Raw genomic sequence first — 15,856 nt, 5'->3', positions numbered from 1 at the left:
TACTTTAATTTTAATTTCCCTCTTGTTTTATCCCTGTTCCCTGCTCTGCACACCCTGATTTCCATGCTGTTGCTGCTCAGGTTCCTGTGGATGTCGGTGAACCTTCAGTGTTGGATTAAAACCGGAGAACTGCGCTTGTCTCCCCTCCTATCCCCTCCCTCGCCTCCAATTGCAAGGGGAGGACACGCAGGTGCCTGGGCAGTAACTGCTCCGGCTGACACATGGTTTGCCACTGCATCTCCTTCATCTTTCCATGTAAAGAAAGAGACTGTAGGAAAACCAGCTAATTTGCCAGTTCCTTTTTCCTTCCCAAGGTGGACAGGAAAGCAGGAGGGAGGGAAGAGTGTGATGAGCCTCTTCCCTGGGTGCCTGCTGGCTGCCAGCTCTGCAGCCTCAGAACTGCTGAGCTCCGCTTTAGTCAGGGCTTTGGCTTTTTTAATTGCAAAACTTGCCTCTAAATTAAACTTATTTTTTGTTCCCGTCAAAGCAGAATGTGGTGTTCCTGTCCCTCTATTCTCTTAATTTTAGTACAGATTTTAACTGAAGCAGCACTTGATAATGAGCAGTTTTCTTTGCTTTATTAGCAGTTATGAAAACCAAAACAGATCTGCTAGGAAAGGACAATTCATGCTATCCATGGCCTTGGTTTGGATTGTTTGCCAAGAAGCACCGAATACAGTGTAATTTGGCTGCAGACCTGCTGTGCAGTAGTAATGGAAGGCTGCAGCGCTCTGTCTATTGAACTGGAAGATACAGTGCGAGAAGAGATTGAGGAATCTGGGTTAAAATGTTTCTGTGCTGGCCATTAACTGCAAGAGCTCTGGCAGTGGTGTGTCACTGTTTTCCGGAATACCATTGCCTGGTTTTCTTTGTTTCTTGGAATAGGGAAGTTGGAGAAACTATTGCACTAAAAGTGCGTGCTAGTGCCTCAGCTAGCTGGTCAGGGTGACAGTAGTTACCTTACAGACTTGCCATTCGATATCCGTAACACGGACTTTTTTGGGAGGGCTCTATGCGCTGTCTGAGCAGCAGCACAAATAAAACAGTTTTCAAGGAAGGGATTTGAACAAAGGAGGATTTTTGGTATTGCAGAAGCTTACTTAAAGATGCACAACAACTTGTACCGTAATCCTGTTTCAAAATAGGATTCTGTTTTCTCTTTCTGCTCTGTCTCCTATTGCTGCGAGTTTGCTTGATTGCAGTCACGCATCAGTGATCCCTTCCTTTAGCCTTATCTCTGCGTGGGATTGAATGGGGTTTATCTCCAAGCCTGCTGGCAGAACCTCTCTCTGTTGAGGATCCATGGCAGAATGACACAAGGCCACTTCCTAAGTGGCTGGATTGGCTTCCCCTCTGACAGTCCCAGGCTAAATAGGAGACTTGGGCGGATCATGTACTTAACTGCAGCACCAGACTGAGCACAACTTACCTGTTTTCTTATTTTAATAGTAAATGCTACTCAATGAGGGAGACAGTTTGTGTCTTCTGGAAAAAAAGAAACTTCACCGCTTATTATGTGACTCTGATTATATGACTGTGTGAGCAAGTTATTGAAGTAATTTAATGAGAATTTGGGGAGGTTCAAAGCTTGCAGGCAATGAAGGAAGATGCTCTCCTGGGTATTGTTATTATTTATAAATAACTTAATAAAAGAATGTGAAAATCAGCCAAGCACTTCAGGATTTAAAAGAGGTTTTCCCTCTAAAAATAGCTTGAGCTTCATTAGAGTAAAATCAAATAATGCTTTTCATCTTCCTGTGCTGTATTTATGACTTAAAAACCCAAACCTTCCCCAAACCATTAAACCGAAGTTTATATTCATCTCACAAGGTTTATTTGCCTGCTTTTCTTGTAGTTGGATTGCTTAAAAAATACTTTAATCAATAATTTCCCTGAGATTGAGTGACTGTTGTGGTATTTTTATACCTCAATATGTCTAAAATGAATGTTATTTGAAGATAGGGGGGGCGGGGGGCACGACACACCAAACAAAAAAAAAAAAACCCACGAAACCCCAATGAACCCACCACACACATGCACAAAACCTAGTTTGGGGACTTCCTTTGTAACTCCCAGTACAAAATTGGATTATCCAGGTGACAAAAGATGCGGTCACACAGGTGTTAGCATTAAGAACCTCAAACTTCTTTGCTTTTCTTGGGTATAAAATGGAAGCTTGGTGCGTGAACTTCCATGTATCCCTGCAAAAGAGGCTGCAGAAACTATGTCTTTATGAATGTGTGCAGAAACTAAAGAACAAACCCTCTCAACACTGTGTGAAAGATTACCCGGATATATCGTGGAAAGAGGGTGGTTGGGACTAAAACTCGGCTCTGGTTCTCGGCTCTGGGCTTTACCTGAGAGACAGCACTATGCCCTTGATTTGGGGAGAGGGAGGGGTTTAAAACTACACTTCAAACTTCAGAGCTCTGTGTGTGCTTCTGAAGTTTCTTGCTGGTTTCAGAAATAAACAAGTCGGTGATGCATGTTTTATTTGTTTTTAGCTTTCCTTTCAACACTGTTTCTTAACTAGGACAGCTTCCCCCCCGCCCCCAAGGTCTGTGTTGAAATTAGGGCTTAGACAAGTGCTGAAATCCTTCTTACACGGATTGGGTCTGAAAAGTAGGTGCATCTTTAGAACAGAATCAACAATTGGGGAGTTTTATAGGATTTCTTTCGTGGAATCTGAGAATCACATTTTATTTCAATGTAATTTTTTGGTCAGTGTGGCTGTGTACTTCCTTATTGCACGAAGTACTTGCTCGTTATTTGCTATTGGAACCTCCAGTAAAAACAAGCTGTTGGATTTCATTTGATGTGTAGGGATGTGTTAAATAGTGATTGTTTCCATTTTTCTCAAATACAGATCGTACCTCTGGGAAGTTATCACATTATGGAATAACGTCATTCTTGAGTTTGTTTAATTTGAGCCTCCGTACTAATGCAGCAGAATGAGGTTCTCGTCATTCTGGGCTGCTGACTGATAGGCTATCCAGGTATCTGCGTGATGCTTTACCAGTGGTTTGATAAAAAGCATCGACTCCCATCTGCTGAGGATACATACTCTTCATCAGATCCATGATGGTGAGCAGAACTAGATCCAAATTCCCACTAAAGCACGCCTGGTTTAGCCTGATAATACAGTTTTGCTTAGAACCTTTCAAGGACTTCAGTTTTGTTGTCAAGTGAAAGATGCAGAGTGCTTTCCTCTCACTTGAGAGACTTGTTTATATGGAGTATAGTCACACTTCTGGAAGAATGCCTCTTGTTCAGTCTTAGATAAAAAGACAAGCCTAAGAACGCAGTGAAATGGGGTCGGAAGAAAAATGTTGAGATCTTCATTCTGGATTTGGATTGTAGACGGTTTAAATGTAGCGTGCCCTTGAAATTTTGAACCGCAGGTGTTCGTTGTATTGTATAGCTCATGATGCAGGTTTGAGAATCATTTTCTGAAACTTAATAAGCAGGCAGGTCGGTAGTTGTAACATCAGGTACTTTGTCGAAGTCCTGGATGAAAGCCATGTAGCTTTCTACATCTACCAAACAAACCCTCAAAACCACAGCTGGTGAAAGTGCAGTTAGGAAGCAGAATACATTTCCTTCAACGTGTATTTTAGGGTTTTGTAATGAATTAAAATTGGGTTGTCATCCTAGAGATAATTCTCACTTCATTTCTGTGTTAGCTTCACTGGAAATTAAAAAGATACTAATTACAAAGCTGTTTATATGCCGGGGCTCTTCTGGAAGACATTCCCCCTTGTGTTCTCTTTTCTTGGTTACTTAGGGGTGTGTGAGTAGTAGAACAATGTTTTAGCTCTGTCTAGCTTAAGTCAAAAACCACTGAGCTAGAAAAGTGGCACAATCTGTTTTGTTACAGTACTGGTTATAATTGGCTTGTGCTTCTTACAAGTCTTGTGTGTGTGCCCAACAGATCAGTAATGACAGGTTATCTTGGTCCAGCTCCTTTTTCTTGAGATCGGTGTTGGAAATCAAATGCTGCGTTGCTTCTTTTTGAGGGTGGTTTTTTTTTTTCCCTTTAGTTAAAGGTATAATCTAAGTTACAGGTTTTAAACCAGAGGAAATAATGTAAAGAGCACACCCCCCCCCCCGAATGCAGCAGGTAAAATCTGAGGAAATGCCGATATAGTCCATTAGTAAGTTACTGGAATTGTTCTGACAGTTGTGGTTGCTGATAATGACTTACAGTAAGGCCTGCCCTGCTCAGTTCATTTGACTTTACTCCTATGGGTAATATGGAGCAATTATATGGGAGGGTCAATCTCTCCAGGAACTTTCACGACCATGAATCGAGAGCCTCTGGAAACCTCATTATGTGGCTGGTGGTGCCATCCTGGCATTGGCTTTGTGCTCCCTGATAGGCAACCAGCTGCTGCGCTTCATTTAGACGATAGGAGCTGTTTTCATTTGAAGTTTTTAACTGCGTTCTTGGGTAAACTCTGCACTGCAGATTACTGAGAAGGCTCTTATTTCCTTATAGATTTGCTTTAAAGGAAGAAGTATTGCTGTTGCTCACCCTCTTGGGAGTCTCAAACATCAGGCACTCTCCCCAGTAGTCTTTCTATGTGCCAAAGAGCTTTCTTGGCTAACTCCTCTTTTTGCAGAAACGCTTCTTTCACTCTGTTGATAATTCCCAGATGAGTCCATGGAGTTCAGTGGAGGTGCAGCCTGTACCCTTTGGAAATCTGGGAGAAACAACCTGTTTGGTCTGTGAAGGTGGATCCCTGTGTTCGGGGATGTCCGCACAAAGGGAGAGCATCCCTTGGTATTTGCTTGCATCCATTAAATTGTTCTTTAAACTGAGTTAGAACAACTCACCTTTTCGTTGGTTACAGTACATATGTAGACATGTTTACAGATCTTAGCTGCAAAGAAAGTACTTGTCTTAGCTTATCTTAGGTCCAAATTGTTGGAATTGATAAGCTGTCAAGATAGTTACTTAGTGGTGTAGCTAGGAGTCCAGTTTTTAGTAAATTTTGTGTCATAGGATTGCAGTTGGAGGGAGTAGGTTTCACTAGTTTATTTTCCTGGAAATCCTTCAGTAGATTTTTCCCTACGGTGAAAAGCATGCTTTGTGCATGTTTGGTGGTTTTTTGTTTTGTTTTTTTTTTTTTTTGTCATGTACAAGGTACATGTGATCCATCTGGAAAAAATTCAACACCAAATAATATTGGTTAACTCCTGCTTAGAGCAATGGATTCTGTTCCAGTCCCTTTCATTCTAGATTTAACAAATTGCTCGCATTGATTAAAAGCAGCGTGATGTTGTGCTGTTGTGCTTTTTTTCATTTCCAATTTTGCAACTATTCCTCATTCTTACTGAAAGTGATTACTGAGCGTCAGACTCCCCAGTACAATGATCTGTCAAAATAAGCTTAGTTACGTATTTAGAGTTTGTAGGTGTGATGTTGTTAATAACATATTGTTCCTTTGGAGCAGATCTATACATTGACTTAATGCTCGTGTTTGTGCTGGGTTTTATGTTTGATTGTTGTAGGCTCTTACCTCATTTCGCCTACGGCAACAGAAAGCATGAAAACATTGCAGCTACTTAGCATGCAGGTTTATGCTTTAATTAACATATAAAGGGAACCTGCAAAAGCTAGCGGTTTCTGTCGGTATTTGAACCTTTCTCTGCTTTCAGCACGATTTCTGTGGGCAACCGTTCATCCCTGAAAATGCCCATTTCACCTCAAGTCTCTGGTTTTGGCCAGCTGGCTCTTCTCATGCTGGAAACACAGGGTGTATGCTTCGTAGTCAAGTACATTCCTTTTCCTCCCTGTGCTGTTGCTCCCAGGTGCTGCTTCTGCTCTTTGATAAAAACACAGGAGCGAATTTGGTGGTGTCTGCACAAAATTTTCTCTCTTTGGGTGTTGTTTACCCTAGGTACGTTTGTCTCGCCACGTTCTTGTGTTGGGTCTCAGTCAGTGAGTAAGCTTCTGCACCAGTTTTTGTTTTCATTAGCAACTGTAGGAGACTGTCCAAACTAGCTGAGCAGCTCTGGTGGAATTCACTCTTTCTTTGACACTAAGTTGAATCAAGCTTGAGACAAGTCTTAGAAAAATCTGGAATACCTTGTTTGTTATCCTAGGAAAAAAAAAAGTGTTCTACTTTACATTCTTCTACTTAAGTTTTTAAAGATCTTAATGATCTTCTGAATTTTTTAGATTATAAGGTACATTGGTGGCAAGCAGAAAAAAATGAGTTGGAGCTGGAGTTGTTCTTGTGTGTGTGTACAGTGTGTATTTCACTTCTGAATTGGGAATTATTATTATTATGATAGAAATAACTGATTGTGTAAATCTGATTTGCTTCATCCTAATCTGTATGTTTGTATTAGATTATCAAGTATGTTTTGCAGTATTTGCATTCCTGGAAGCTCCACGTTGCCTGGTGATCCAGGACTGTGAAAGATTTCTTGCATGAGGTTTGAGAGCTGAGACTAGTGATTGGTCTTGAAAGAGCAAAGTAAAATTATTATTTCTGTAATTATTTGTTATGAAAGTAAAAAAATAAGTTATCAAGTGCTATATTAGTTTATTCTGCAGGGTTTGTCCCTAATCATTTTAAATTATTCTTTGTGATAATACTGCCCTTAATTTCATCTGAAGGGTTTAAAATGCATTGTGAAATGTGTTGTGTGCAGACGAGTGTTACTGCTGTATCTTGTTTTTCTGACAAGTGCTCGTGTTTGGTATCTAGCTAGTAAGTCAGCAGCAAGATCTGTGGGTATGGGAGAGCCCAGTCCTCACCTAAGTAATCACCTGTATTACTGAGTTTTAACTACTGAAATAGAAATTTGCTTTAGAAGAACATAAAATGCTTTCTTTAGTTGTAAAAGCTTGATGTGATGGGCAGGCTTCTTTTCTCTCCTAGAGGCATATTTCATTTAATTTTTTCCTTTGGATTCGTTTACCTGTCTGCATATTTAAATGACAAACTGCACAGTCTTTTCTGAAGACAGCAGTTGCACAGAGGCCTGATTATTTCATATGCACGACTGCTACTGTTGGGTTTGTGCCACTTATTACAGTAGGTGATTGCCTCAGCATCTTTCCGCGTTTCTTTTGTATAGTATTTTTAAATGGCTTTGTCAAAGTGCCATCTGCCTCGACAGGTGAAAATGCATAGCTATTGAAACAGATGGCAGATGAGATTAATGTTGCCCAGAACCATCGTTTGCTTGCTTGGATGTTCATAAGGTAATGTCCGCTGGATTTGTTGTCTTTGCTTGGAAGTATTAAGCTTCAGAGAACTCTGAGGGATTCCGATGTGCAGATTTTTACCATAAAATGTCCCTGCTCACGCTGCCTTTACCAACATTTCAGTGAGTGTCATTGCCGTTTTCTGCTCGGGTTTGTTCACCTGCTGGAGACTTGCAAGTAGAGATGGTTTTGGAAATCCTCTCAGGGCCATCAAAAGGTGATGCTTCTTGGGGTGGGAAGAACATCCAGTTTAGTAAATCTGTGTGCTTCCCAGCTGTTTATTTAAGACTATAAGAGTTAGCTCAGTCTGCCCTTACCTATACATCAGTCATTCTGAAGATAAATTAACGTGCATCTCGTTGTTTTAAATAGTTGGGGTGCCCTCCATGTAAGTTGAGAAACATTGGTCTTGCGACTTCAGATGCCTGTTAAATGCCTTGTGTTGGCATTTGCATCTGGTGTCCTTGGCTGTTGATATTGAGAACTGTTTATTACTGGGTTTACACATTTTTGTTAACTTCTGCTGGTCATCATTTCACAGGTAGCTGTGTTTCCAGGGTTTAGTTTTATGAGTCTGTATACGTACCTACATATATAAAAAATAATGCCATATAATATAATAGAATCTGAAGCTTTTAAATGCGTTTTGTGTTTACGGTCCTGATTAAGTAATAAAACTGCCTAACTACAGCTTTCTCTAACATAAAGAGCGGTTAGTGCCTCTGCCGCAAACTGGCAAGCCTAATTTTTGTGCTCTGAAAACCTTGCAGAACATCCTAGTTCACTTAAGGTCTCTGAATGTGTTCAACTTCCCTGTTGTCTTAAGTTCATCGACATGAAAATAGTATAATTTCATCAGTTAAACGGACAAAGAGCTGGTAATACTGGTGATGATTTTTCCAGGATAGGACTTTTTTTAATAGGACTGTTCTAGCAATGTTTTGTTCCTCAGAATTTTTGTAACTGTAACTTATTTCCAGCTAGGCCTCTGATGTTTTTGTTGTTAATAAATTAAGAAAAACAAAAACCTTTTTAAAAATGGTGCATTCTTGTGCACCATTCTTGTTTTTCAGACTGTTTTCTGATGTTTTTGCTGTTTATTCTTCTTATGCACTGCCCATAATACCCCTGTCTGTTGGAGACTCTCTATTTATGAAAGACACATCCTCAGTTGAATTTTGTATCTTTGAGAATCAGCAATTACAGAGCTCTTTAATGCATCGCGTTTCTGTTCTGCTTGCCTTGGGGACATTATCAGATGCTGTGAGACTTGAGACTGCTTACATCATTTTGTGTACATAACCATGGTGTTTTACTTCTCTGTGCCAGTGGTAATAAATAACCACAGAGTGAATGAAAATGGTTTTATTTGATTAAACCAATGTCCTTGCAACTGATGTGAATCTTTGGAGTGTGGCTTTGTTTCGGGAGCAGACAGAAGTGTTCAGTGTTTTCAGTGTTCGCTGCCCCACTTGAGTCCCTCTCAACTTAAAATTGGGCAAAATATTTTTAGTGCTTTGTGTGCTGTCTCCATATTTCGAGCCCTGGACTAGACTGAAATAGCAACCTTCGTGTTTTCACTCCCCTTCACAGATGAATAAGGACGTTCTGTTAGCATCTCCCCCCCGAGCAGTTTACACACGCGCGCACACGCTGCACAACGTGCTCCTTGGCCGTGCCTCCAGCTGGAGGTGCGGGGGGATCTCCAGAATTTCTGTGGGTAGAAGAGAAGTTCCAAATTGGGCAGCTCTGGCTGAGTCGGAGGCAGAACTGTGCTGTGCCGGAGGCTGTTGATGCCTTCCCTTCCTGAGGTGGCAAAACACTTGGAACCAGGAGGATGGAAGATGAAGACGGTCATGCTGTTTCAGTGTCTTGTAATCCTTTTAGTTTGGCAGCAGTAAATTCTGCTTTAATACTAGAAGCAATATCCAGTACAACATAAAACTCCTTCCTGTCAGATTTATTTCCTTCTTGAACTGCAAACTCACTTTTTTTTTTTTTTTTTTTTTCAGTTATTCTACAAGAGTTTGCATAAATCTGTGGGGTCGCTGGAGCAGTTGTAGGGTTGCATCCTTTTTTCCACAATACAGGAAGCAGGGATGCAGTCACCTATTCTGTATCAGTGTTACATTTGAGATATTGATGGCTGTAACAAGATATGTTTTTCTGGAATTTCATAATTGCCTGTAAAACAGTGATTAAAAACCTGTCTGTAAGAAGTTGAGCACAGAAAAAGAGAAATTGCTCAAGTCTTCTGAGGCTCTTTGTCACCTTAATCTTGCACATCCGTTTTTTAAATGAAATGTTCTCTCTGTGGTGCTGTATTTTAGGCTGCCCTTTTCCCAGCGATGCTACATAGAAATTCAATTAACGAGTGGCAGCGAGGGGGAAGGGGCACATGTTATCAAGGTCTTTCTCTTACAGATGGCGTCATAATTCTCATCCAACTGGTATTACTATAGAAAGAACTTGCCTCGTTAACCGCCATAAAACAGTGTTTGGTAAACTAGCTCTGAAGCAGTGTTTTGAGATGTTATTACCTGGAACCAAGTCTCAGCTTTTATTGTTAATTACATTTTTTGAAGAGGTGGGCAGGAAAGACTAGGATTAAAAAGCAATAAAACTGGGTGCTTCCTTCTCTAATACTCCTTTCCAGACTGTCCTGGGCACCTGGTACACATGAGGCTCAGTAACGTTAATCAGCCATGAATCATGAGCCCATTTCCCTTTTTTCTGTTGTCGCAGTCTTTACCTGTTCTCCTGAGCACCTACTCTTGCATACAGGTAGGAAATGCTGCTCCAGAGGGCACTACATCCATCTCCTGCCAAGACTCATTATACATATCAAATCTGTGTAGTAGTAAAAAGTGACAACATCCTGAAATAAGACATTCTAAGGGCATATTTGTCACGGTTTCTATTAGGGTGGTCACTGATTTAGTAATCTAAAATAATACTTGGTGCTTGTTACTTTTTTTAACAACTTTTTTTTTCTTTTGGCTTTCAGCTCAGATCGGCTGATAGAAGAAACAATAAGGTAGGAATGAACTTACTAATTTTCATTCTTTTCTGTACAATCAGCATTTACACTGAATTGTGTCTAAAGATATCAGTCATTTAAGCAACAACTGTATTGTTTACAACTCGTAGGCAGTATTACAATGGAGTGGTGGTGGGTTTTGGCATTTTTTTCCTATTCAGTGTTGACATAATGGTGTTGCTTAAATATCCTAGTTTAGAAAATTTGTGTTTCTGTTCAAAGGTGAATAGCCCCTACAAAAACAAAAGGAGTGATTGAGCAGAGTGAATCTCAGGTCGAGCTGGTGAGGGCTATTCCACTCTTCTACAAGATGATTTTTCTGTAATTCTTCAGTGTGTTCAGCACCCTGGTGTGCAGCTGGTATAGTTAAGGGCTTTTACCACAAGGGCATGAGAGGTTGTTAGTATAGTTATGCATCTTTGGGGTTTTTTACATGGTTTGAGTACTTGACTGATGCCTTCTCTAACTAATCTAGAAATTTTAGAACCGTAGCATAAATTACTTTTATTATCTGTGCCCTTCCCAGTCTTCCGTTGAACTCTGGGATTTTGCAAACCAGTAATTCAGAGCGCCCGACTTAATGGTTTTAAATTTTAGATTATTGCTTTAAAAAAAAAAAAAGGAAGAAAGCAAGTAAGATACTTTCAGATAATGCGTGTACTGGCATAAGTGATCAAGAAGAGTAATTAGAGGTGCAGCAAGGCTCTATGTCCATTAAGGGCTGGCTAGTTTAAGTACACACAGTAGGCTCAGTATAATTAACATGCTGGAAGAAAGTGTTAAACCACATTAATGTGCAGTGATGAACCAGAAGTGGTCGGCACAGTAGTGTCTGAAAATGGGGATATAATCTCACCACAGCCACATAACGGTGTTTGCCAAACTTAGCACAGTTATTGTGGATAATTGTTTAACTTTGGGTTCATCAGTCCTTTCCTGATTAAAAATCCTCTCCTTTACTGCCATGCTTGCAGCCTTACTTTTCTGTCTAGTAAAAATGCTCAACACTTGTTGAGTCTCTTATTTGCTGCCACTACAGTCACTAGAGCATCGAACAGCATATGGTGATTTATTAAGCTTAATCTCCTGCAAAATGACTCGTGTTTTATCATTTGAACTCTTTGCCTAGCCTCTTGATTCTGTGGCATCAGAGAGGCTGAGAGTGTGCGTGTGGGGTAAGTGAACCTCCGTGTCGCTTTACCTGTGCAAGGGACCGTAGCGGTGCCAAACTGGAGCTCAGAACAGGGCAGCTGCTTGAATGCTCACCCAGGTTCCTCCATCAGTTTTGATCCTACTCAGAAGCTCCGTGGTGTCATCAGTAGGTGTCCTGGCTGGTTTAAAACTGCTTTGAGTTTCGTTTGCATGAGCTGCAGTCCTGTGGCTGACTGCAAACTGACTGTCTCCACCGTGACTGCTTCTCACGCGGTGATCCCTACCGCATGCCTTGGGTCAGAGCTCTGTGATGCTGTTCACTGAAAGCATTCCTTCTGTTAAAAAATGAACTTTGATTTTTCAAGAGGCTGGATTTCAGCTCTCCTTGTTGCACCGTTTGTTATCTGTAGTAAATGAACTTCTTGTTGTAGTTGTTGCCAAAAATGTTCTACATTCCTTTTTGTAGAAAAAGAGCTGGTTAACTTGTAACTAAATCGAGCAGGAAATGTAATTTCATTTGTATCATCTTCTTTCAATTCTGACTCTGTTGAAACCAGGGTGATATTTTTGCTTTACTCTTTTTCTTGTCATCCCCAGTAACTGCAAGTATTCAGGTGTGGTATTAACTGATGGTAAACCCTGCTGCATTTTAAGTGATTGTACCAGATAGAAATGTGCCCAGCTTCTGATGATCAATTGCTTTATCTATTGTAAACAGAGTAAATGAGGGAATTGTGCAGGGGAAGCTGTTTGAATGCAGATTCCTTGAATGAGATGTAATTAGCTTGTTCTGGCTACTAATACTGCTCTGTCTTCCAGGTTTGTCTGCTGTAGTTCGTTACTCATTATTTGGGTGTAATTCAGGAAGTCAAGAATTCACTCTCTATTTTTTTAGGGGTTGTTGTGAAGCAGTGATTCTAAACACTGGGGAGAACCCACTTTTTCTGGGCGTGCAGAGGCTCTTGTTGACAAGCTGTGTACCGGTGACCCCATTGCCAGGGACTCCACAGTTAGCACTGGTTGTGAAACCCTTGCTCGAACCTTCTGTAGAGAACAGAACCAAAGTGCGGAGCCTGAGGGTTCCTCTCTGGTTCCTCCACGGGAGCAAACACCTGTGCAAGAGGGTATATGGGCACCTGAGCTGAACCGATGCAGTAACTGAAGCGATGAGTAGGGCTGTCATTCCAGATGTTTTGTTAGTACTAAACTTTTAATCAATTTTTAAATGAATTACGTGATATGGGCTCTTACTGCAGCATATTTCTTTCCAGAAACGAGTGGGATGTGATACTTTGTACTGCAGTTCTTTTGGAACAGTGTTCACTTCTCTTGGCCAGATTTGAATACAAGCATAGATTTTGCTTAATATGTTTGGTTTCTCGGGTTTTCATTTTCAAACATTATCACTTTTCCAAAATAGCAAATGATTTATTTCTTGTTTTCCAACAACTTATATTTTTAGGTTGGCTCAGTTTGAATTTTTTTATAGTTTTGCATGTACAGTGTGACAAGTTCTTAGGATTTTGTTGTAAGACTGTTACTGAGGCTTGATTCAGGCTGATCTGTCAGTGTTTGTATATTAACAGTTTGGATGAATCCCCTTCCACTCTGAAGCCAGACCAAAACCATAGATTTAATTTTTTTAAAAAATACTCTCCTCATGTATTTGGGGTATTTCTTTAGGTAATACTTAGGATTTTATAAAAGGGAAAAATTCACTTGCATTGAGTCTTGGCTTTACAGAATGGAAAGGCATGAGGTAGATTTTGAACCTTAGCTCTTTTCAGAAGAGTCCTGCCGGAGTATTGAGGCAAAATCAGTTGCATTTCTGGGGAAGCGTTCCTTTTGTTTTCATCTTAGGCTTCATCAAAAGACACGTTAGTCTTTAAAGTAATTTGGAAGATTGTGTGTGTGTACATGTGCATATGTATATGTACACATCTATGTTTATTTATAGATATGGATATATACGTATGTATGTATACATGAAGAATAAGGGATACAGTCAGAATTTTTACCAATTTAAAACTAGAGCTTGCATTTCTATGCAGAGTCACAGCGTCCATTCCCTTAATCATAGATGTTGTCATGAATTTAAATGAGCAGGTATGATTCATGGAGTACAAAATGAAGCAGGAGTTCCAGTAATAGATGAATTATTTTATTTTTGAAAAACATGTCTTGTTCCTTTAGAGCTTTTAGTTCTTCATCAATGTAGATTTGACTGAGCTGTCTCAATGGATGAAGCAAGGAGTTGACTTTGCTACATTTCACTTGGTAATATATGCTGTATGTATGTGGCTGCTGTGTGGGGTGAAAATACTCGACAGCTTAAACATTTGTCTAGGTAAAAACACTTTGCTTCCAAGTCAAGCAGCATTAAAAGTGTATCTCTGCATGTTTGACTGTGATAATGGCTGGAAGTGTTCATTGCTCTGTACTTTTTTATGCCAGTGCAAGCTGCAAACTATGTACAACTATCAGTTGTTTTACTTTTGAAGAGAAATTTGGTTGCTTGCACACCCACAGCACTACTGAACGTTCAAGGACAAACTTGAAATGTGAGTGGAATTTTGAGGCAATGTGGCTGCAAGCACAGGAATTTGAGAGGTTCCTGCAGATTTGTGGAAGACGTGGGTGGGCTCTTTGTGGCTGTGACCTTGGGCTTACCTAGAAGAGACTTCTCCAGTAGTGCAGCAGTGTTTAATGTTGTGCTTCAGTAGTGCTTTAATATTAAATACAGAGAGCAGAACACCATCTGGCTTTAGAAACTTGGTTTACACCCAACTCTAGTAGTTCAAGCCAATGCAGCACCAAGAATAGTTCATGCTAGTTTCCAAATAAAATGTTAGATCAGGGTCATCTTGATTTCAGTAAGAAGCGTTTAATCTTCTATTGTAAATGTTGTGTAGAAGTTTCGAAATGTAAGAAAAAGGTATTCTTGATCAGGGGAGATTATGGTGTGGAGTAACTAAATGGGGCCAATATTGTGAATGGGAAGAATATGATTAATTTTTTTTAAAATGCATTTGTCAGTGAAAAAATGGCAACAGTAAGTCAATGAGCATATGTTAGGGATGGGAATGGAACCAAAACTGTCTGATGAAGGATATGAGAAAGCTGCAATACTTAAGACTGTGCAAGACCCATCAGTGGACTCCCCAGGAGCTGTGTGTTTTCTGGTAGTTCTTAAATTTAATACTCTCATTTACAGATAAAAAGGCTTGGGTAAACTAGCTCATGTTTTGAGTAATCAAATTATGCAGGAAGAACGGTGCTTTTTACTTGAATTTTGACTTGTTAATGGTAGCTAGAATCCAGTTAAACTCTTGTTCATGGATATCAAGATTACATTTTATTACTAGGCCGTATCATATGAAAAATGGTAATAGCTACAATTTTTTTTTTTTTCTTCGAAGCTCTTCAGTAAAATCTAGCCCTTTGAGCTAAGTTTGTCAATATACTGGATAAAAGAAATGAAGAATGTTCCAATTGTGTAATACATAAACTTACACAGTTACATCCTGCCTTTTTATGTGAAATGGACGGTTTCACCCCTCAGATGTTAAAGCAGGAACCTTGTGTTCCATGATGATCTGTAATAATTATTTTCAAAGGCACTTTGGAGGTGTCTCAGGAACACTTCATACCCTGGCAATCATCTTGTATTTTCACTTCTGTAAATTAATGAATGCCTTAATGTGTCATTGGATGCGTCTTATGAAAACATGCGGCTTAATTCAGGGGTGCTTTGAGAAACGCTGTATTAAAACTTCATCTGGACAAGTATCAGGTCCGTGTGGGGTGTAAGATAAGAAGCTGTAGGTTACTGAACAAGCTTTCCTGTGCACAGCTAGGAAATATTTTTTTTTTTCCAACTTGGTTTCTAGTAATTCAGAATTTCCTGAGTGCTCTTCTCAATAGCAAATGTTTTTGCAAATTTGTTGCTTCTTACTTTTGAGGACTAAAATACCTGTTTGCTGAGTTGTAAATGTATGTAATCTGTCAAATGCTGTATCTTCTCACGGTTTGCTGTACTCGCTGTTCTAATTTTGTAGCCCCTTTTTCAGCCCTTGGTGGTAACTGCTTTTTCTGTATTGCTATGCAGCCATTTATTCGCTGTTCAGAGTTTCTGTGAACACCTTCTCTTAGATATTTACCTTGTATGCTCATGCACTGTTGGGGTGGGCAATGATGCGATTCTTCATTTCTCCTCCCACCTAGTTTTCACTTTCGTTTCTTGTAATTTGAGTCCTGAAAGGGCTGTCCCATGTAACCCAATAAACGAGTTGCATTTATGGGTTAGAGGAGTTAGTATATCCCCAGGAACACACATACGCAATGTGCTGAGTGGCAGTACTACGCAGTCGAAGAGGATAAGCTTTGTAGACTTTCTTCTGTTCTTTTTGCAGAAACAAAGGGCATTGGTTAACGGATTCTGG

The 15,856-nt window shown here is 40.0% G+C and overlaps 1 protein-coding gene across 2 annotated transcripts in view; it reads left to right on the top strand.

Moving 5' to 3' along the window:
• The window catches only part of GOSR1 (golgi SNAP receptor complex member 1), a 31,227-nt gene that overhangs the window by 9,250 nt on the left and 6,121 nt on the right, over positions 1-15,856 (top strand). For both annotated transcript variants that reach the window (XM_086475100.1, XM_086475099.1), the window contains exon 7: positions 10,230-10,259. In XM_086475100.1, the coding sequence (XP_086331226.1) occupies positions 10,230-10,259 (30 nt within the window). The remainder of the gene's footprint in view (positions 1-10,229; positions 10,260-15,856) is intronic.

This window comes from Leptosomus discolor, chromosome 18, assembly GCF_034619465.1.
Source record: "Leptosomus discolor isolate bLepDis1 chromosome 18, bLepDis1.hap2, whole genome shotgun sequence".
Taxonomy (NCBI): Eukaryota; Metazoa; Chordata; class Aves; order Leptosomiformes; family Leptosomidae; genus Leptosomus; species Leptosomus discolor.
The sequence above is the reverse complement of the archived record's forward strand: the minus strand, read 5'-3'. Positions and strand labels throughout refer to the sequence as shown.